Source organism: Dama dama, chromosome 11 (assembly GCF_033118175.1).
Source record: "Dama dama isolate Ldn47 chromosome 11, ASM3311817v1, whole genome shotgun sequence".
NCBI lineage: Eukaryota > Metazoa > Chordata > Mammalia > Artiodactyla > Cervidae > Dama > Dama dama.
The window spans coordinates 91,965,392-91,988,207 of NC_083691.1; the positions used below are offsets into that span (position 1 = coordinate 91,965,392).

A 22,816-nucleotide genomic window follows, 5' to 3' on the forward strand; every position below is an offset into this window, starting at 1 on the left:
TTACTTCACTCTGTATAATGGGCTCCAGCTTCATCCATCTCATTAGGACTGGTTCAAATGAATTCTTTTTAACGGCTGAGTAATATTCCATGGTGTATATGTACCACAGCTTCCTTATCCATTCATCTGCTGATGGGCATCTAGGTTGCTTCCATGTCCTGGCTATTATAAACAGTGCTGCGATGAACATTGGGGTGCATGTGTCTCTTTCAGATCTGGTTTCCTCAGTGTGTATGCCCAGAAGTGGGATTGCTGGGTCATATGGCAGTTCTATTTCCAGTTTTTTAAGAAATCTCCACACTGTTTTCCATAGCGGCTGTACTAGTTTGCATTCCCACCAACAGTGTAAGACGGTTCCCTTTTCTCCACACCCTCTCCAGCATTTATTGCTTGTAGACTTTTGGATAGCAGCCATCCTGACTGGCGTGTAATGGTACCTCATTGTGGTTTTGATTTGCATTTCTCTAATAATGAGTGATGTTGAGCATCTTTTCATGTGTTTGTTAGCCATCTGTATGTCTTCTTTGGAGAAATGTCTGTTTAGTTCTTTGGCCCATTTTTTGATTGGGTCATTTATTTTTCTGGAATTGAGCTGCAGGAGTTGCTTGTATATTTTTGAGATTAATCCTTTGTCTGTTTCTTCATTTGCTATTATTTTCTCCCAATCTGAGGGCTGTCTTTTCACCTTACTTATAGTTTCCTTTGTAGTGCAAAAGCTTTTAAGTTTCATTAGGTCCCATTTGTTTAGTTTTGCTTTTATTTCCAATATTCTGGGAGGTGGGTCATAGAGGATCTTGCTGTGATTTATGTCGGAGAGTGTTTTACCTATGTTCTCCTCTAGGAGTTTTATAGTTTCTGGTCTTACATTTAGATCTTTAATCCATTTTGAGTTTATTTTGGTGTATGGTGTTAGAAAGTGTTCTAGTTTCATTCTTTTACAAGTGGTTGACCAGTTTTCCCAGCACCACTTGTTAAAGAGGTTGTCTTTTTTCCATTGTGTATCCTTGCCTCCTTTGTCAAAGATAAGGTGTCCATAGGTTCGTGGATTTATCTCTGGGCTTTCTATTCTGGTCCATTGATCTATATTTCTGTCTTTGTGCCAGTACCATACTGTCTTGATGACTGTGGCTTTGTAGTAGAGCCTGAAGTCAGGCAGGTTGATTCCTCCAGCTCCATTCTTCTTTCTCAAGATTACTTTGGCTATTCGAGGTTTTTTGTATTTCCATACAAATTGTGAAATTCTTTGGTCTAGTTCTGTGAAAAATACCGTTGGTAGCTTGATAGGGATTGCATTGAATCTATAGACTGCTTTGGGTAGAATAGCCATTTTGACAATATTAATTCTTCCAATCCATGAACACGGTATGTTTCTCCATCTGTTTGTGTCCTCTTTGATTTCTTTCATCAGTGTTTTATAGTTTTCTATGTATAGGTCCTTTGTTTCTTTAGGTAGATATACTCCTAAGTATTTTATTCTTTTTGTTGCAATGGTGAATGGTATTGTTTCCTTAATTTCTCTGTCTGTTTTTTCATTGTTAGTATATAGGAATGCAAGGGATTTCTGTGTGTTAATTTTATATCCTGCAACTTTACTATATTCATTGATTAGCTCTAGTAATTTTCTGGTAGAGTCTTTAGGGTTTTCTATGTAGAGGATCATGTCATCTGCAAACAGTGAGAGTTTTACTTCTTCTTTTCCTATCTGGATTCCTTTTACTTCTTTTTCTGCTCTGATTGCTGTGGCCAGAACTTCCAACACTATGTTGAATAGTAGTGGTGAGAGTGGGCACCCTTGTCTTGTTCCTGATTTCAGGGGAAATGCCTTCAATTTTTCACCATTGAGGGTGATGCTTGCTGTGGGTTTGTCATATATAGCTTTTATTATGTTGAGGTATGTTCCTTCTATTCCTGCTTTTTGGAGAGTTTTAATCATAAATGAGTGTTGAATTTTGTCAAAGGCTTTCTCTGCATCTATTGAGATAATCATATGGTTTTTATCTTTCAATTTGTTAATGTGGTGTATTACATTGATTGATTTGTGGATATTAAAGAATCCTTGCATTCCTGGGATAAAGCCCACTTGGTCATGGTGTATGATTTTTTTAATATGTTGTTGGATTCTGTTTGCTAGAATTTTGTTAAGGATTTTTGCATCTATGTTCATCAGTGATATTGGCCTGTAGTTTTCTTTTTTTGTGGCATCTTTGTCTGGTTTTGGAATTAGGGTGATGGTGGCCTCATAGAATGAGTTTGGAAGCTTACCTTCTTCTGCAATTTTCTGGAAGAGTTTGAGTAAGATAGGTGTTAGCTCTTCTCTAAATTTTTGGTAGAATTCAGCTGTGAAGCCATCTGGTCCTGGGCTTTTGTTTGCTGGAAGATTTTTGATGACAGTTTCGATTTCCTTGCTTGTGATGGGTCTGTTAAGATCTTCTATTTCTTCCTGGTTCAGTTTTGGAAAATTATACTTTTCTAAGAATTTGTCCATTTCATCCAAGTTGTCCATTTTATTGGCATAGAGCTGCTGGTAGTAGTCTCTTATGATCCTTTGTATTTCAGTGTTGTCTGTTGTGATCTCTCCATTTTCATTTCTAATTTTGTTAATTTGGTTTTTCTCTCTTTGTTTCTTAATGAGTCTTGCTAATGGTTTGTCAATTTTGTTTATTTTTTCAAAAAACCAGCTTTTAGCTTTGTTGATTTTTGCTATGGTCTCTTTAGTTTCGTTTGCATTTATTTCTGCCCTGATTTTTAAGATTTCTTTCCTTCTGCTAACTCTGGGGTTCTTCATTTCTTCCTTCTCTAATTGCTTTAGGTGTAGAGTTAGGTTATTTAATTGGTTTTTTTCCTGTTTCTTGATGTAAGCCTGTAATGCTATGAACCTTCCCCTTAGCACTGCTTTTACAGTGTCCCATAGGTTTTGGGTTGTTGTGTTTTCATTTTCATTCATTTCTATACATATTTTGATTTCTTTTTTTATTTCTTCTATGATTTGTTGGTTATTCAGAAGCGTGTTATTTAGCCTCCATATGTTTGAAGTTTTAACAATTTTTTCCCTGTAATTGAGATCTAATCTTACTGCACTGTGGTCAGAAAAGATGACTGGAATGATTTCAATTTTTTTGAATTTTCCAAGACCAGATTTATGGCCCAGGATGTGATCTATTCTGGAGAATGTTCCGTGTGCACTTGAGAAAAAGGTGAAGTTGATTGTTTTGGGGTGAAATGTCCTATAGATATCAATTAGGTCTAGCTGGTCCATTGTGTCATTTAAGGTTTGTGTTTCCTTGTTAATTTTCTGTTTAGTTGATCTATCCATAGTTGTGAGTGGGGTATTAAAGTCTCCCACTATTATTGTGTTACTATTAATTTCCTCTTTCATACTCGTTAGCGTTTGCCGTACATATTGCGGTGCTCCTATGTTGGGTGCATATATATTTATAATTGTTATATCTTCTTTTTTGATTGATCCTTTGATCATTATGTAGTGTCCTTCTTTGTCTCTTTTCACTTCCTTTATTTGAAAGTCTATTTTATCTGATATGAGTATTGCGACTCCTGCTTTCTTTTGGTCTCCGTTTGCATGAAATATTTTTTTCCAGCCCTTCACTTTTAGTCTGTATGTGTCTCTTGTTTTGAGGTGGGTCTCTTGTAGACAGCATATATAGGGGTCTTGTTTTTGTATCCATTCAGCCAATCTTTGTCTTTTGGTTGGGGCATTCAACCCATTTACATTTAGGGTAATTATTGATAGGTGTGGTCCCGTTGCCATTTACTTTGTTGTTTTGGGTTCACGTTTGTACAACCTTTCTGCATTTCCTGTCTAGAGAAGATCCTTTAGCATTTGTTGAAGAGCTGGTTTGGTGGTGCTGAATTCTCTCAGCTTTTGCTTATCTGTAAAGCTTTTGAATTCTCCTTCATATCTGAATGAGATCCTTGCTGGATACAGTAATCTAGGTTGTAGGTTATTCTCTTTCATTACTTTCAGTACGTCCTGCCATTCCCTTCTGGCCTGGAGGGTTTCTATTGATAGATCAGCTGTTATCCTTATGGGAATCCCTTTGTGTGTTATTTGTTGTTTTTCCCTTGCTGCTTTTAATATTTGTTCTTTGTGTTTGATCTTTGTTAATTTGATTAATATGTGTCTTGGGGTGTTTCGCCTTGGGTTTATCCTGTTTGGGACTCTCTGGGTTTCTTGGACTTGGGTGGCTATTTCCTTCCCCATTTTAGGGAAGTTTTCAGCTATTATCTCCTCGAGTATTTTCTCATGGCCTTTCTTTTTGTCTTCTTCTTCTGGAACTCCTATGATTCGAATGTTGGGGCGTTTCACAGTGTCCCAGAGGTCCCTGAGGTTGTCCTCATTTCTTTTGATCCTTTTTTCTTTTTTCCTCTCTGCTTCATTTATTTCCACAGGGTCTCTTTTTTATAAGTACTTGGGAGTCAAAGAAAATGTTATTTAAAGATGTATTTCTTTGAAGGGAAATTTAAAATCACACAGTGAGCCAAACCTTATCCCATCCACATTGGGGAGAGTTGTAATCGCCATAATCTTAATTCTTGACTTATTCCAAAGGCATTTCTTTGATCCCTCTGATTTTCCTACTGGAACTCCACTACTCAGGGAGTTGTTAGATCATCCTTCAGCTCTAAGTATTTTCTGTAAGTTACAAACAGGCTTTCCAAACCTGCTGGGCAGGTATGGTTTTTTTAGGCCCTTGGAGAAAAGACTGCATCATTAATATGAGGTTGGGGGCTTTTTCTTCTCCTCAGGAATCACTTCAGCTTCACAGACCGGACTTCATCTCCCGCTCTGGGGAACGGATAAAGCGCCTGAAGTTAATAGTCCAGGAGAGGAAGCTGCAGAATATGCTACAGAGTGAGCGGGACGCACTGTTCAATACTGTGCAAGAATGGCAGGGCTACCGGGACCCCGTGCACCTGCTCCGTAAGAGAGGTACGCTCTGCCCGTTCACTTTCCGATTGCTTAGTGGAGAGGGCAAGGTCTGCTTCATGCAAGGTGGCACTGCTCAATGCCAGACCAGTTACAGGTCAGAAAGAGACTTCTGCTTGTTGAGACTCAAATCTCCTTAGATAGCAGAACCTGCCTAATTAAGCTCTCAGCACTTCCATGATCCAGAAAAGCACAGTTAATCTTGCCCTGTCACTACATCTTAAAAATGAGAGAGTGTGATGAGAATGGGCACTTGGCTTGCAGAATCTTAGTTCCCTGACCAGGGGTTGAACCCAGGTCCTCGGCAGTGAAAATGTGGGGTCCTAACCACTGTACCACCAGGGAATTCCTGAGAATGGTGTTTTTAAAAACCAGCTCTGTCACCATAAGCAAGTTAGTTCTAAAAGTATAATGTTTTGATGGGGCTTGCTTCCCTCAAAGGGTAATAGTAATAATAAATACTTATATAGCTCTTAGGTTTTGCTCAGACATTATTCTTGTTTAATGCTTGTAACACTTCTCTGGGGTGGATACTATTAATATCCCTGTTTCACAAATGAGAAAACTGAGGCAAAGAGAGATTAAGTACCTTGCCCAAATGGATTTGAACCCCAGTGGGCTGGTGCTAGACTCTGTGCTCATAACAATTATGCTAGGTGTAATATCTCAATAAAATAATATGTGAAAGCTGTGAAAACTGTAAAGTGCTCCCTAATGCTTTAATCACTACCTTACCTGTAAACAGGTCAGTGTTTCAGTTCACACTGTTTAGTCTGTGCCACAGTGTTCTGTCTTCAGAGCCTTAGGCTGTTGTCATGGTCATCATCGTCTAACCCTGGCTTTGGCCGTTGCTCACGAGCCTGCACTGCCAGCTCAGGGTAGGGGCACAAAGTCCTAGCTGCTCCCTCTCACAGTTCTTGAGCAACACACCCTTCCTTCTTAAGACACAGTCCTCTGTTACCAATCCCCTAAGGGTCAGGATCGCCTCAATGGATCCTTTGCCCAGAGTCACAGTTGTCAATTGAATGAGACCAGGTTCAGCATAGCAGAACATTAGCTTTATACACTGATCACAGAATGGAGAAAGGAGAGCTCATGGTTTTTTTGTTTTTTTCCTTTAAAGATTTTTTCGATGTGAACTATTTTTAAAATCTTTATTGAATTCATTACAATATTGCTTCTGTTTTACGTTTTGGTTTTTTGGCTGAGAGGCATGTGGGATCTTAGCTCCCCGACCAGAGATTGCACCCTCACCCCGTGCCCTGGAAGGTGAAGTCTTAACCACTGGGCTGCCTGGGAAGTCCCAGTAGAGCTCATGTTCCAAAGAGGAGCGGAGTAAGGGAACTGAAGGGTTAGGGGGCAGATAGGTTGATTAGGGCTTGAGGAAAGGGGCGGAGATTTTCAGGGGCAGCCAGGGCATGCACAGTCATCCATGGTCCTTTGCACATGGTAAAGATTGTGCCTCAGTTCAGTTCAGTTCAGTCGCTCCGTCGTGTCCGACTCTTTGTGACCCCATGAAGCGCAGCATGCCAGACCTCCCTGTCCATCACCAACTCCCGGAGCCTTCCCAAACTCATGTCCATTTAGTCGGTGATGCCATCCAGCCATCTCATCCTCTGTCATCCCCTTCTCCTCCTGCCTTCAATCTTTCCCACCATCAAGGTCTTTTCAAACGAGGCAGCTCTTCGCATCAGGTGGCCAAAGTATTGGAGTTTCAGCTTCAACATCAGTCCTACCAATGAACACCCAGGACTGATCTGCTTTAGGGTGGACTGGTTGAATCTCCTTGCAGTCCAAAGGACTCGCAAGACTCTTCTCCAACACCACAGTTCAAAAGCATCAATTCTGTGGTGCTCAGCTTTCTTTATAGTCCAACTCTCACAACCATACATGACCACTGAAAAGACCATAGCCTTGACTAGACAGACCTTTGTTGGCAAAGTAATGTCTCTGCTTTTTAACATGCTGTCTAGGTTGATCATAACTTTCCTTCCAAGGAGTAAGCGTCTTTTAACTTCATGGCTGCAGTCACCATCTGCAGTGATTTTGGAGCCTGAAAAAAATAAAAGTCAGCCATTGTTTCACTGTTTCCCCATCTATCCCATGAAGTGATGGGACCGGATGCCATGATCTTAGTTTTCTGAATGTTGAACTTTTAGCCAACTTTTTCACTCTCCTCTTTCACTTCCATCAAGAGGCTCTTTAGTTCTTCTTCACTTTCTGCCATAAGGGTGGTGTCATCTGCATATCTGAGGTTATTGATATTTCTCCCGGCAATCTTGATTCCAGCTTGTGCTTCTTCCAGCCCAGCATTTCTCATGATGTACTCTGCATATAAGTTAAATAAGCAGGGTGATACTTTACAGCCTTGACGTACTCCTTTTCCTATTTGGAACCGGTCTGTTGTTCCATGTCCAGTTCTAACTGTTGCTTCCTGACCTGCATATAGATTTCTCAAGAGGCAGGTCAGGTGGTCTGGTATTCCCATCTCTTTCAGAATTTTCCACAGTTTATTGTGATCCACACAGTCAAAGGCTTTGGCATAGTCAATAAAGCAGAAGTAGATGTTTTTCTGGAACTCTCTTGCTTTTTCGATGATCCAGTGGATGTTAGCAATTGATCTCTGGTTCCTCTGCCTTTTCTAAAACCAGCTTGAACATCTGGAAGTTCACGGTTCACGTATTGCTGAAGCCTGGCTTGGAGAATTTTGAGCATTACTTTGCTAGTGTGTGAGATGAGTCAATTGTGTGGTAGTTTGAACATTCTTTGGCATTGCCTTTCTTTGGGATTGGAATGAAAACTGACTTTTTCCAGTCCTGTGGCCACTGCTGAGTTTTCCAAATTTGCTGACATATTGAGTGCAACACTTTCACAGCATCATCTTTTGGGATTTGAAATAGCTCAACTGGAATTCCATCACCTCCACTAGCTTTGTTCGTAGAGATGCTTCCTAAGGCCCACTTGACATCACATTCCAGGGTGTCTGGCTCTAGGTGAGTGATCACACCATCGTGATTAACTGGATCGTGAAGATCTTTTTTGTACAGTTCTTCTGTGTATTCTTGCCACCTCTTCTTAATATCTTCTGCTTCTGTCAGTTCCATACCATTTCTGTCCTTTATTGAGCCCATCTTTGCAAGAAATGTTCCCTTGGTATCTCTACTTTTCTTGAAGAGATCTCTAGTCTTTCCCATTCTATTTTCCTCTGTTTCTTTGCATTGATTGCTGAGGAAGGCTTTCTTATCTTTCCTTGCTATTCTTTGGAACTTTGTGCCTAGCAGAGTTTGTACAGAGTTTGTGCCCCCTTTGGACAGAGACCTTAGCTTGTTAATGAAGCAAAAGTCAGTTTTGGACACTTCCAGGTTGCATCTACACAGGCTCGTTCTTGTGGTCAAGGCAGAACCGGTTTGGGGCAGTTGACCTCTATATATCTCTCAAAGCATGTATCTCAAAGTCCAGCTGTGAAACATCTCTGCCAAATGCCAGGTACTTTTGAAATGAACACAGAGGTAAATCAGGGCAAATGTCCAGCTCTCAGGGTCTGGTATGGAAACATAAGTCACAGGTCCACAGTTTTTAGGGGCTGATATGGTGACACCACTTGATACTCAACCATAAAAAAGAATCAAATTTTGCCATTTGGAACAGCATGGATTAATCTGGAGGTTATTATGCTTAGTGAAATAAGTCAGACAAAGATAAACACAGTTACTATATCACTTATGTGGAATCTAAAAAATACAACAAACAAAGGTCCATCTAGTCAAGGCTATGGTTTTTCCAGTAGTCATGTATGGATGTGAGAGTTGGACTGTGAAGAAAGCTGAGCACTGAAAAATTGATGCTTTTGAACTGTGGTGTTGGAGAAGACTCTTGAGAGTCCCTTGGACTGCAAGGAGATCCAACCTGTCCATCCTAAAGGGGATCAGTCCTGGGTGTTCATTGGAAGGACTGATGCTGAAGCTGAAACTCCAGTCCTTTGGCCACCTCATGCGAAGAGTTGACTTATTGGAAAAGACCCTGATGCTGGGAGGGATTGGGGGCAGGAGGAGAAGGGGACGACAGAGGCTGAGATGATTGGATGGTATCACTGACTCGATGGACATGAGTTTGAATAAACTCCGGGAGTTGGTGATGGACAGGGAGGCCTGGTGTGCTGCGATTCATGGGGTTGCAGAGTCGGACACTACTGAGCAACTGAACTGAACTGAAAGAATATAAGAAAAAAGATACAGTCTCACAGATATTGAGAACACACTAGTGGTTATACTAGTGGGGAAAGGGAAGAGGAGAGGGTCAAGATAAGGATTGGAGATTCAGACATAAGTAAGCTACAAGAATGTATTGTACAGCACAGAGGATAGAGCCAATATTTTATAACTATAAATGGGGTATAGCTTTTAAAAATTGTGAATAACTATGTTGTACACCTAAAACTTACATAATATTGTAAATCAACTATACGTCACTTCAAAGAAAAAATGACACAGTCCACTAAAAAATCTCTTCTCTTGCTTAGGCTTCCTGGCAGCCCAAAAGAAAAGGCCTATTGGAAAGAAGGAAATGATTCAGAGGTCTAAACGGTAAGGCCAAAAGAATAAGTAACTATAAAAGTATAAATCAGGCCACCAAATGGTCAGGGGCTATAGCTTGGCCCAGAATAAAGGCATTATGCTCTAGTTAAAACATTAAGAGAAAATTAGCTATAAAAATAGTTTCTCACTTATGGTTCTAAAAAGGAAATGAAAATTAGCAGATCATGGTATGGATGCCTCATATATAAAAAATACAAAGAATTGCCAGGAATTTTTATGCTTTGGTCAGGCTTGTTTTTGTTAGAAACTTAAATATAAATAAAAATATTTTGAAATAAAAGTAAATACTTATTTGGGGTTCTATATATAGGCAATCCTTTTTCTAGGAATTGTATCCAATATAATAAGAGATAAGGAAATAATATCAAAGATACAATACATTAGGCTTGTATCTAAGTAAAGTTTGAAACTTGAAATAAAGTTTCAGAATCATGTGTACACCATTTGTAGTCTTTTAAAAAAAGTATTTGTGCTTACATAGATGCATATAGTGGGTTGGCAAAAATTCAGTATTTTCCAGAAGATGGCTCTAGTAGCACTTACTTGTCTTTAACTTCTTTCAAAACAATTTTGTTAGGTTGTATTGTGACAGCTGTCTGTCATATCAGAATGCATTTTAAAACTTATCAAAATTGGTGAATTTTTATGTATCCATTTTAATATTGAAGATAGAAGAAAAAGAGCAAATTTTCAGTATATTATACTTTACTATTTCAAGAGCAATAAAAACATAACTGAAATGCAAAAATAGATTTGTGCAATATATGGAGAAGTTACAGCGACTTATCGGATGTATCAAAAGTGGTTTACAAAGTTTCATTTCATGCTGGAGATTTCTTGCTGAAAGCTCCACAGGTGGTCGGGTTGATCAGTTGAAGTTGATAGCAATCAAATTGAGATATTGAGAACCATCAATGTTATGCCTCATGAGAGACAGCCAATGTACTCAGTATATCCAAATCAAATGTTGAGTCTTTAAAAACCATTTGCACCAACTTGGTTATGTTAATCACTTTGATATTTAGGGTCCACATAAGTTAAGTGAAAAAAACCTTCTTGACCATATTTCTGCATGTGATTCTCTATTTAACATAACAAAAACATTCTGTTTTTTAAAACAAATTGTGATGGGTGATCAAAAGTGGATACTGTACAATAATATGGAAAGGAAGTGATCGTGGGGCAAGCAAAATGAACCACCAGCCACACCAAAGTGTGATCTTCATCCAGAGGAGGTGATGTTGTCTATATGGTGGGATTGGAAGGGAGTCCTCTATTGTGAGCTGCTTCTGGAAAACCAAATAATTAATTCCAACAAGTGCTGCTCCCAATTAAACCAACTGAAAGCAACACTCGACGAAAAGTGAGCCAGACTAATTCTGTTGAATCAGTCAACACAAAACACATCATCTTTCATCAAGATAACACAAGACTGCATGTTTGTTGACCAAGAAAAAACTGTTACAGTTTGGCTAGGAAGTTCTGATTCATCTGCAGTATTCACCAGACATTGCACCTTCGGATTTACATTTATTCTGGTCTTTATAATATTAATGGAAAATTTTTCAATTCCCTGGAAGACTGTGAAAGGCACCTGAAACAGTTCTTTGCTCAAAAAGATAAAAAGTTTGGGAGGATGGAATTATGAAGTTGCCTGGAAAATGGCAGAAGGTAGTGGAACAAAACAGTGAATACACTGTTCAATGAAGTTCTTAGTGAAAATGAAAAACATGTCTTTTATTCTCACTTTAAAACTGAAGGAACTTTTTGGCCAACGCAATACTTCTTTTTCCCCAAATGGTTGATCATACTATATATAGAAGTTTGTAGCCTGTTTTATTTTGCTTAACACTATATTTTGAGTATTGTGAATGTTTTCCCATATCATAAAACCTATTTGAAACATTTTGTGCTTTGTAATAATTTTATTATAGTCCCTAATTTATTTGTTTTCTTGTTGGAAATTTAGATAATTTCCAATTAAAGTGTGTATATCAAATGCATCTTTGATCATGTTCCTCAAAACATGTTTCTTTAAAATCAGTGGCATCCAACCCATGATGGACAGAGCCCACGGTTTCATGTGACTGTGAGACCTTCACCCCGTCTGTTCCCCACACTCTCCCCATGACCCTTGACTCCGTTCTTACTGATACTCCCTTCCCCTCCCATCTCCTTTCTACTCCTGACTTCTTCAAGACCCACCTCAAACTTAATCTTTTTGGTCTTCGTTGACCTCCTTCTGTCAGAAAAAGTTTTTTTCATTTCCTGTAACTCTGTGTAGCATTTTGTAGATATGACCCCTTGTACTTTTTTTCTATTATTTTTCGTCTTTAGAAATATGGTAGTAATACATAGTCATTATCTTATATTGAAACCATACATCTTTACATATAGAGTGCCAAGAAGTTCATCCGCACCCTTTATTCCACTACTTTCCCAGAAGTGACCACTATCAGCAGGGTTTTATTATGTTTTTGTTTATCTGTATCTCTTTCCAGGTCTTGAACACTCTAGGCCAGCGTTCTTTATGTCCAAGTGTCTAACAGGAAGTTGGGCCCACAACAGGCCCACAGTCTGTGTGAGGGAATGAGTGCCTAGAGAGCAGTAGAGCTTAGGAGACATGGGGAGAAGTGATCGTGTGCCCCTGTGGTCAGTAACCTCACTGCTTTCTGTCTTTCCACCATCACCATTTCTAAGGATTTATGAACAGCTTCCCGAAGTACAGAAAAAAAGAGAAGAAGAAAAAAGGAGATCAGAATATAAGTCATACCGTCTGCGAGCCCAGCTGTATAAAAAGGTCAGTCAGTCCTAAAGCAGGATTGATGAGGTTTACCAGGGGAAAGAGAAATCAAGACCTGTTTGAATTAACCCTATTTGGAGAGTGAACTTAAGCTAATAAATACATTGTACCACCGCTGAAATTTAGAAGACAAAAGCACCTGTAACTAGATTTCAAATCTGAAAATCTAAAAAGGCAAATCAAATAGACTTCCCTGGTGGCTCAGATGGTAAAGCGTCTGCCTACAATGCGGGAGACCCAGGTTCAATCCCTGAGTTGGGAAGATCCTCTGGAGAAGGAAATGGCAACCCACTCCAGTACCCTTGCCTGGAAAATCCCACGGATGGAGGAGACTGGTAGGCTACAGTCCATGGGGTCGCAAAGAGTCAGACACGACTGAGCAACTTCAGTTTCTTTCAGGGACTTCACTAGAGGTCCAGTGTGTTTGAGACTCTGTGCTCCCACTGTAGGGGCCCAGGTTCAATCCCTGGTTGGGAACTAAGATCACACATGCTGCATGGTGTGGCCAAAAAAAAATGTTTTCTTTAATACTTTAAAATTATTCAATAGATAAATAAGTCATCTTCCAGACACCTTTGGAGTGAAACCAAATTTCATAGTTAGGTGTCAGTTTAGATGCCATGCTGGAAATCCCCACATCCTTCAGAATTGTTGGTCTTTCATTTGAGTCCCAAATGGTAGTTTTATGTCCCTTACAGGTAAATCATATACCATTAGAACTTTTCAAATAAATTGGAAAATGTCCAAGTGTAGCATACAAGTTGGTAGTCTGGGGACTCGGGACCTTGAAGCCACCACCATTTCCTACCCATGGCCCCAGTAGAATCAATGGTGCTACAAGTCCCAGAACCTCACAGGCCAGGGGACTTGCTGCTAATTAATTCCTTGAGAAAGCAGATGGACCTGAAGGTCTAGGTCCTTCACTGTTCTCATTTCTTTCCCAACCCCCTTGTTTCACCCTCAGAGGACTCTGAAAGTCAGGAACCAAGAGACGAGTTCATACGAGACCCATGTGAGATTGGAGAATTGCTCCTGGAGCATGCACCGCGGCTCGGGCTGGGCTCCCTCAAGTGGGGTGTGTGGTGCATCAGCATCACAAGGCCAGGCTTCTCTTTATGCTTGTGTGTTTGTGAACTGACGGACTGATTAGTCTGTTAGGATTATATTAATATAATGTTTCTGTGTAGACTGTAACAGACTGTAGATCATCTTTCCTAAACACTTGAGGAAGTTTTTTTTTTTTACTATAATTATCGTATTTTCTGAAGCTGGGAAAGATAAGATTTGGGAGAACCACACCGGTCTCTTCAGCAGCACGTCTAGGGTGAGGAGCGGCTGTCTGCCTCTGATGGCAAGAATGTCTAACTTATTTCCTCCCTTTCTTTTCTTCCACAGAAAGTGACCAATCAACTCTTGGGGAGAAAAGTTCCTTGGGACTGAAATAAAGAGTATTTTCCTCAGCGCCTTGGAATTATATTTTATCAGCTTGGAGGAACACAATCCTTACTTTTATGAGTCTGGTTGAATAAAACTTGTTGTCCATGTGTAATGTAGAAGTAGTTACCTTCTAAAGAGTCTTGGGTAGAATGATGACTAAGATTATTAATGGTTTAGGAGCAGTATTTCTCCACAGTGGCCTTACCCACAAGGATATTTGTTACAGTGATACTACCTTAATTCTAGCCAAGAGTAAGTCCCTTTTTGTATGTGTTTTTATAGAAAATAAATAACTTCTGATTGACTCATAGTAAAGCAAGCAGCAGCAGGTTTTTTATTTTCCATCTGGAGAGGTGCCGGGAGCTAGGCAGTGTTTCCCAGGGGTTTGTGGGAGCCTTCAACCTAAAAGTGCCAGTCAAGGGAAATGGGCTGTTAGAGAAAATGTGGTCTCTCTTTAGAAATGCCATGTGATGTAGAGAGAGCCCTTTTGTTGATTCTGTGGAGACAGTGTCTGCTTAGGTAGTCATTGAGTGGGCCCATGGACTCGCAGCAGACACAGGCACCTTGGGTCCAGAGCCACGTCCTAGCCTCACTCCAGCTTCCCTCAGGGCCACTAGCCTTTAGTAGACACAACTCAGGAGACAACAGTAGCTGGATTTAAATCATGACCTGGTCCTGGCCAGAGAGATGCAGGTAGTGCCACTTCTGGGTCTGGTCCTGTCCCTGGCTGCCTTCTCCCCTTCAGCAGAGACCTTGGGAACCGTAACAGATTGATGGCATCATTGGCCCCAGTCCTTCTCACGTGGATTCTTCTCACACGCCTTCTCCACGCCCTCTTCATATGATTTTGCATTTCCATTCACTGAAAGTGGGGAGGGTCCCCGGCATGACACCTGGACACCAAAGGGGCGACCCAGCCTAAGCTGCTGACCCACAGACTCATGAGCCAAAGAAAAAGGTTTATTATTGTTTTGTGGTAGTTTTTCATGCAACAACCTGTTGGCATTAGATAAATGAAACAGTAGCAATCCTAAGAGACTGAATGGAGCAGAGCCACCCCACCCCCAGCACCACTACGCAAAGCCATAAGCTTTTACCCGGCTGTCACACTGAGACGTCAGGGGCTGCCTATTTCTGCAGCAGAGCCGATTCCTCCTGACTAATCCGCTAGAAAGCGGATCACAGGCCCCCTCCCTGCTCCAGCGCCTGAGAGTCCTGAGCAGAGGGGAGGCAGTAGGTAAATTGAATATGAGAGAAAGAAATTAGCCTCCATCTTTTGAGTAAGAAAAACTGGCTCGTCTTCTGGAAGCCAAGGCGCTGGTAAAGGGCCAGGGCAGAGTGCTGCAGCATGCTGGTGGTCAGGACCACTTCACCATAGCCCTGGTCTCGTGCAAACGTGAGGACAGTCCTGACCAGGGCTTTTGCTATCCCGTGACCTCGGTGCTCAGGGGCCACACACAGGTGAAGCAGCTCCAGCTGCTCCTTCCGCAGGGTGGGCTGCTTAACAGGCAGTGCTCCCACCATGCCCACCACCTGCCCCTTGGACTCCGCCACCCAGAAGCCCGAGCCACGCTCACCGAGGTAAGATTTAGTGATGTCAGACATGTCTGTGTGCAAAGACATGACTACAAACTGCTTCCAGGGGTATTTGGCAAGGAACCTCAGGGCAGCAAGGAGGGCGAGGCTGGCCACAAAGGCCAGAACCCAGGAGCCAGAGACTAGGGTTACGGCAAGGGGTCCCCCAAGCAAGAGCACAAGGGTTTGGGGCAGCTTCAGGATGTGGCGGAAGGTGGCAGGAATGTGCTCGGCCTTCGCCATAGAGAACAAATCTATGACCCGTTTGCGGTCATTTTCCTGGTATTTGCGGATGTGATAGGGAGCCATAGAAGACTTCTGGTTGTCTGGATCTCGAAGTTCAAGAGAGAGCTAGGTGTCTCCTTATGCTTGCCCAGCAGCCCTGGGGAAGAAAGAGGAAGCCATGTGAGTGGCCCACCTACCAGAACCAGGAAGACCCTGCTCAAAGATGTGTCTCTCTGCTTCTACCCAAGAGGAAGTAGGCCACAGCCGCTGGGAGAAGGCGTAGAGTCCAAAAGACCTGCATTTCATCATGGCTTCATGCATGACCTTGGGCATGTTATATAATCTCTAAGAATCTGCCTTCTGAAGTTGCTCAGAGGATTTAATGAAATAGCATAAACAAAGCTCTGATTATAAAGTACCCTCCCTGTCTTTCCCCATTCCCTAGCCCTCTTCTCAGTTTCTCCATACACTGGCGCTCCATGCAGCAGCCACGCATGTGTCCACCTCCTTTTGGTCCCTCTCTTCAGGGCCCATAGACTAGGGGAAGCCTGTTTTTCCAAGTACAAAGACTTGGAAACAGCAAATGTTCCTTCCCCCTTGATTGCAGATTTTCAGGCTGCTGAGAGTGCAACACCAAAAGTGATCCAGCCTTGAAGGCCGGGCGAGTCCGGAGCTCCAGGCCACACCTGAGAGCACTGTCCTTCCACCCATGTCCTCTCACCTGCTATCACAAGAGCCTGGAGCGTCCAGGGCTGCCTCTGCCTGGCCTCTGTCCTCAGCGTCCGACTGGCATCCAGGAGAGACTGTGCAGGGCCTGTTCTATTTCTGGGGCCCAGGTCCTGGATGGCACCTCATTGGCTGACTTCTGAATATTTGTTAATCATAAAGCCCAAGGTCAAGGGGCTGGGCTCTGATCGAGCAGGAAGCCCATTCTTTGTTCTCTGAATTCCAGGGCATTAGCTTGGAGGGGTCACGCAGGGTTTGGAACAGCTCAGGGGCTCTTGCCCTTGTGGCCGGCCTACACCCCCAACCATGGCAGTTCACTTGGCACCTTGGCGTGGAGTATTCGCCCCTCACCCTGTGCTCTGTCATCACAGGCCAGAGTCCAGTTCTGCTGGCTCAGTATACACGGTCCTCCACGGCTGGGTGAGGGCAGCAGGGCCCTGCCCATCAGGGCATATCATCCAGGTTACGAAGTTTGGGCTCTGTTCTAAGAACATCAGGAGCCCACTGCTGTTCTTTTAGCTGGGACGTAATAACCAGAGGTAGCGGTGGGTTGTGTGGTATGTGTGTGTGATTCTGGTGACCTGTGGAAAATGGACTGAAAGGGCCTGGAATGGAAGTCTATATCCCCCTGCCCCCCAGAGGCTAGTGCAGTGGTCCAAGCAGAAGGGCCTCTGGATACAGGTAGATACGCAGATGCTCACTTTACAAGATCACCTTGTCAAGGAAGGCTTGTGGGAACTAAAATCCACGAGCCCTGGCACAGAGCTGAGTCTGACCAAAAAAGGCATCTTTTTCTTATTTGGCTCAAAGGTGTCACTGCCCACTGAAATGCATGTCCAGCAGGTTGTGTCAGTGTTGAAGGGGGCGACTTGTTCTATGTTCGCAAAGGAGCCATCTAGGCTAGCGGGGATCCTACAAGAGAAAGTGGTAACTTGGACCAGAATGGGGCCATGGATGTAAACTGGCCCTCTTAGTGTCTTTTAGGAACAGAAATGACAAGTTAATGCTAATCTGAGGATGAAGAAGGGGTCAGAGATGGCAGCTAGGTTTCTGGCAAGAGCAACTCGGAGGATGCTTCAGAGACCAGGCTTGTGAAAGAGATCACCGCAGAGGTGCCATTTTTAACATTTCAACGTTAAGCAAAATTTGAACAAGGAACCAAAAGAGAATAATAGAAGGCTCCAAAGTATAGCTGAGTAACCCTAATGAGTCTCTAATATTCACCAATCAGAAACCTAATGGTCAAGCTGAGGGGCCAGATGTCCTGTCTGTCCCCGCCCTCTCTTTCCTGATTCTCACCAACTTCTGTGGCTTCCTCAACCCAGTGACCTTGGTTTACATTTAGGCTTTTTAACCTTCCTCATAGTCATGAATGATGATCATGAGGATTTATTGACATGAAAAATAACTGTCAAGCTATAAAAGGTTATAAAACAGTATGTTTTCATTCCTTTTTGAAAAAAATATAGCAATAATAATTTATATTCACAAGCATGCAGAGAGAAAAGTCTTGAATGGTTACACCAAAGATTGGCAGCATTTATATCTGGATAGAGGAATTATGGGTAATTCTCTGTGTAAGAGATGCAAGTCTAGAAGTCTTAGCACATTACAGGCTCTTGCCCCTGCTTTCAAATGATGAAACTGAGGCTTGGGAATCTGTCTCTGCCTCAGCCAACTCCTTTTTAAAAAAATTTATTGGATGATAGTTGACTTACAATGTATTAATTTCTGCTGCACTGCAAAGTGACTCAGTTATACATATACATTCTTTTTCATAGTCCCCATTGTGGTTTGTCACAGGACATTGAATATAGTTCCCTGCACTATACAGTAGGACCTTGTTGTTTATCCATTCTGTGTATAACAATTTGCATCTACTAAACAAATTGCACCTGCTAAATTCCCACTCCCTTCCTCTCCCACATAGCAACCACAAGTTTATTCTCTGAGTCTGTTTCTGTTCTGTGGATGAGTTCATTTGTGTCCTATTTTAGATTCCACATACAAGCGGTCTCACATGGTATTTGTATTTGTCCTTCTCTGACTTTCTTCACTTAGCATGATATTCTATATTGCTGCAGATGTACTTCAGCCAACTCTTAAGAGTCAGTCTAAAGAGACCCATTAAAAGATTGTGAATTCCTGAAGGTAAGGCAGGTGTGTTATTCTGTTATTTTTAATTAACCATTCAAATGTGTACAACTCAGTGGCACTTAGTATATTCACAATGTTGTATAACCACCTGTCTTGTTCTGAAGCATTTTCATCACCCCAAAATGAAACCCTTTAGTCAGTAGGTAGTCACTCCATTTCCACCCCTCCGGCACCCCTGGCAACCACTAGCCTGCTGTGTCTTTGGATTTACCTATTCTGGATGTTTCATTTAAATGGAATCACAAGATGTGAACTTTTATGTTTAGTTTTTCACTTTGGTTCTCAAAGTTCACCCATGTCCTAGCAGGTGTCAGCACTTCATTGCTTTTTATAGCTGAATAATGTTCCATCAAAAGGACAGACGGCATTTGTTTATCCAGTCATCCACTGATGGACACTTGTTTCCACGTTCTGGCTATTGTGAATAGTGTTGCTATGAATATTCTTACAGGCGGTTGTTTCAACACCTGTCTTCAATTCCTTTGGTATGTATCTAGGAGTGGAATTGCTGGGTCATATGGTAACTCTGTTTTAACAGCTTGAGGCACTGCCAAACCGTTGTCCTAAGTTTTACTTTCCCACCAGCAGTGAGTCTCACTTTACTGTATGCCTCAGTATTATGCCTGGTACATAGACAGCTGTTATTTGCTGAGATATTAGATAGCTGGCACTGTGAGAAAAGCACTTTTCCTGTGCTGTACTATTTGACATTCACAACCATCTAAGGGCTAAGGCTCATATTGCTTCCATTTTACACACGTGAAGCCAAGGCTCACAAACTTGAGATATCCTACCCATGAGAGTGGCACCCGAGCCTTGGCAGTTTTGACTCAAAGGCCTGAACATTTTGCTTTTTAGTACCACATGCTGACCCCAAAAGGCAGGTATCTGACAAAGTGTTTGAATGATTAATTAGTATAAAGTCCTGTATGCCAACAGAACCAGCTGTTTGCTGGGATGCAAGCTTCATCTCTAAGCCTCATCACGCCCCTATGTTCAGGCCATACTTGACCAAGATCCAGCATGTGACTAAGGCTCAAGGTCCAGTTCAGTGCTACCCTCTCCATCAAGATTTCTGACCCCTGCCAACCAGATGGATCTTCTATCTGCTCCCTCCTTTGAAGACTTTGCACTTCTCATTCAGCACTTATATTGCTGTTAATTTGTTACCTGCTAAAAACTGTTAACTTATTAACAGTTAAACAGTTACTAGTAACCTGATAAATTATTTTTTCTATTTACCCGTAGGAACCTGATTATAATAGGTAGTTATATTTTTGAAATCACTATTATTCCCAGAGTTGTGGGACATGAGAGCAGCATGTCAATGAAACCCCATGCTTGCATTTATGAAGAACACTTGCATACTAGACCAGCTAAGCCCAGAAATGGGTCAGTGAACTGGAAGTTAGACAATCAAGTGGTGTAGTGTTTTGGAAGTCTCAGAAAGAGGAGGAAAGTGTCCTGGAAAGAACATCATCTCCCCTGATCTCTCCTCAGGGTTCCCAGTAAGCCAGCTTCAGGTCAGTGCCCTGGATTCCCACTGAGCACTCATAACTTAAAGGACATGAGTGAGACGAAGTAACAGCAAATTGTTTCAAGAGGAAAGAAAGAGGTCCGATAGGTCACTCCTTGGCAAGATGTTCAGAAATACTGCAACAGTGACTCTAGCTCTATAGAAATACTTCTAATCTAACCTTTTAACAAAAGGGAGGCATTATCAGGCCCCAACACTCAAATCAGGATAACCCAAGCTCATTTTATATAGATCACCAAAGGGCCCAATTATGAAGGTGTGGTGGGTAAAGGGGAACCAGGTATGTTAACGCTCAAGAGGCCTGAAGTGAGGCAGGAGGGTGAGGGGACAGGAACCTGACCCAGAAGTTGAGTAGCAAGGACCACCCTGAGAGGTCCAAGGCCAAAGCCAGCCTAGGGATCCTTGCAGCGAGGGGCCAGGAAAATAAATACCTTTGGCCTCATTCTCCTGCTAGCCTCCCCACTCCACACACTGGCCAAACCCAAGCAGAAGCCAAGGGGAAGGAAGGACCTCTGGCTGTGTACATGGTAAGTCAGCCTCCAGGGCAGAGAGAAGAGGAGAGAAGACTGAAGAGTGAGCGGGAGGGAACAATGGCAGATAACGGGCACAGAGGACTATGAAAATACAAACGTCTCATTCCGAGACCAATCACCTGGAGAGCTGTGCCTTACTCAGTCTGTACCACGGAGTGCCGATAGCACATCAGTCAGCAAAGCAAGACCAGGTGCAGAGAAGCAGCCGCAGCCCTGGCACAGGTCCCAGGTTTCCAGACAAGCAGAAAGGTCACCGAAGGAGAAAGCAAAGATGAGAATGGCAGCAGGTGGCCTGAAACAGCCTGTGAGCCCCAGGGCTCCTTCTAAAAAGACGGCACAGTGCTTAGGAGCATTCTTGTAGTTTTCCCGAGTGCGAGGTGGGGAGATGGGCAGCAGATTAAAGATTCTGCCACTGTAGGGGCAGCTTTCATTGTTCCCAAGACTGGGGAGATGGGGAGCAACGATTGCCTGGGTGTCAGAGCCCCCTTCCCTCACGTTATCCTAGCGACAGCTGGCTTTTTGCCTTAGTATCCCTTAACCCTGTAACCCTTGGCCAAGGAGCCAAATGAGGGTGGCCTGCCAAACTGCATCTCTTCTCTTCCAGCATCAAAGGCCCTATAATCACTGGTTGCTTTTGCTGGGGGAGCGTTTAGGCTCTGAAGCAACCTGGTTAATTTAAGAACAGAGAACATTATTCCTAAATTGGCTCAACTTCTTTAAGAGGAAAAGCTTGTGGACCTTATGTTAACTTCTTTCCCAGGAAATGGCATTACTTCTTTTGCCTTCTTCACCCAAAGGCTCATAGAGTTAAAAAAAAATCTATATAATTACAGGTATAAACCCTTTCAAAACTCTTCATAACAAATAAACATAGTTCAGCTTCACTAGTAGTCTGACATTTCAAAATGGTGAAAATGTTGAGGAGTTTAAAGGCATTGTTGGTAAGTCTGCTGAGACTGGCACACTTGTGCACTGCTGTTACAAGTGTGAAGTGGCACCTTCCTGGTATTAAAAATTCATATCCTCTTCCCCAGTAATTCCAGTTCAGGGAAGCTATCCTATAGAAAAAGACGTGTAGAGATTTACTTGCAAAAGCAAAATGAAAAATTGAAAGCAATGTTAATTATAAAAATAGAATTACATTATGTGAAGTTTCACTTTTACAAAGAACATGTTTTATAGTGATGGCTGTGTGGAGTCATTAGGAGCATAGAATCAGGGGTCACTTGGAGTTTTAATCCTGACCACAGGCACTTTGAGCTTTAGGGCAGCTTTGACTTCTCCCTAAGCTTCAGGAGAAAAGATGCCTTCATAATGGAGAAGTCTGGGGTACCACCTTAACGAAGCGACCAAATATATCATCAGTGATGAGGCCAAATGACGGTATGTGCCTCCGAACGATGTAAAATTGGAAGGACACAAAATCTACCTATCATTCTCCAAAATATTTAAACTGACTCACGTCACGAACAAAGTCATTCTGAAATTCTGAAAGACATCTGGGGTATTCTTCAAAAAATGTCAACATCACCTTTTTTAAAAAGATAGTTCTAGAAAAGAGACATGACTGTTGATATAAGACAGAAACCAACAAAATTCTGTAAAGCAATTCTCCTTCAATTAAAAAATAATTGAGAGAGATATGACAACTAAATACAATGGAGGGTGAAGTGCCCCGAGGTCTGCAATTTACTTTCAAATATTTCAGAAGTGTTTACCCATGCATAGAAAAGACTAAGAACAAGCAAACTTAGCAAAACATTAACATAGGTACTCTATCTTGACTGACACAATCATATTTTAAGATAAAATATGAAAAAAAAAAATCCCAAACCATTTATAAAACATGATTTTTAGCTGTATGACCTTGCGCACATTATTATTTGTACAACCTTTTAATGGGAGTAATTTACTTTATATGATGCTGTGATAATTAAATGAATTCCTGCATACAAAAACTTGGAACCAGGAAGCTTGGAATGGTGATGCTGGAGTAGCCAGAATTAAGTGTTAAGAGTATGAGTTGATGGATATAAAGTCATTTAGATAAGAACCTAGTATATTGTAGACATTCAATAAATGTCTGCAATTATTCCAATTATATAAAAATAAAATATATTTGGACAGAAACAGAAGACAATAACAATAGTAACCATGATTATCTTTTAAAATATGAAGCGGTAGGACCAGGAGTGGTTTTTTTTCCTTTGTTACCATTCTGTGTTTTAAAACTTTCTACAACACAACATAATAGATTTTATGATCTAGAAAAAACAATGAATG

General features: G+C 41.8%; 2 protein-coding genes across 13 annotated transcripts in view; one reads left to right on the top strand and one right to left on the bottom strand.

Annotated features, from left to right (window-relative positions):
- ALMS1 (ALMS1 centrosome and basal body associated protein) overlaps positions 1 to 14,095 on the top strand; it is a 207,591-nt gene extending 193,496 nt beyond the window's left edge. For all 12 annotated transcript variants that reach the window (XM_061155716.1, XM_061155719.1, XM_061155721.1 and 9 more), the window contains 4 exons: positions 4,765 to 4,948; positions 9,465 to 9,528; positions 12,241 to 12,340; positions 13,739 to 14,095. In XM_061155716.1, the coding sequence (XP_061011699.1) occupies positions 4,765 to 4,948; positions 9,465 to 9,528; positions 12,241 to 12,340; positions 13,739 to 13,783 (393 nt within the window). In that variant the 3' untranslated portion in view covers positions 13,784 to 14,095. The remainder of the gene's footprint in view (positions 1 to 4,764; positions 4,949 to 9,464; positions 9,529 to 12,240; positions 12,341 to 13,738) is intronic.
- A 131-nt stretch (positions 14,096 to 14,226) lies between these two features.
- Positions 14,227 to 16,774, bottom strand: NAT8 (N-acetyltransferase 8 (putative)). The gene is made up of 2 exons (XM_061155728.1): positions 16,302 to 16,774; positions 14,227 to 15,737 (listed from the first exon to the last, which is right to left on the bottom strand). The coding sequence occupies exon 2, from the start codon at positions 15,662 to 15,664 to the stop codon at positions 14,960 to 14,962; it is 705 nt and encodes a 234-aa protein (XP_061011711.1). The 5' UTR covers positions 15,665 to 15,737; positions 16,302 to 16,774; the 3' UTR covers positions 14,227 to 14,959.
- Between the last annotated feature and the right edge of the window lie 6,042 nt (positions 16,775 to 22,816).

Bases quoted from the DNA above. Each gene is read 5' to 3' on its own strand.
- NAT8 (XM_061155728.1), bottom strand. From the start codon at position 15,664: ATGGCTCCCTATCACATCCGCAAATACCAGGAAAATGACCGCAAACGG.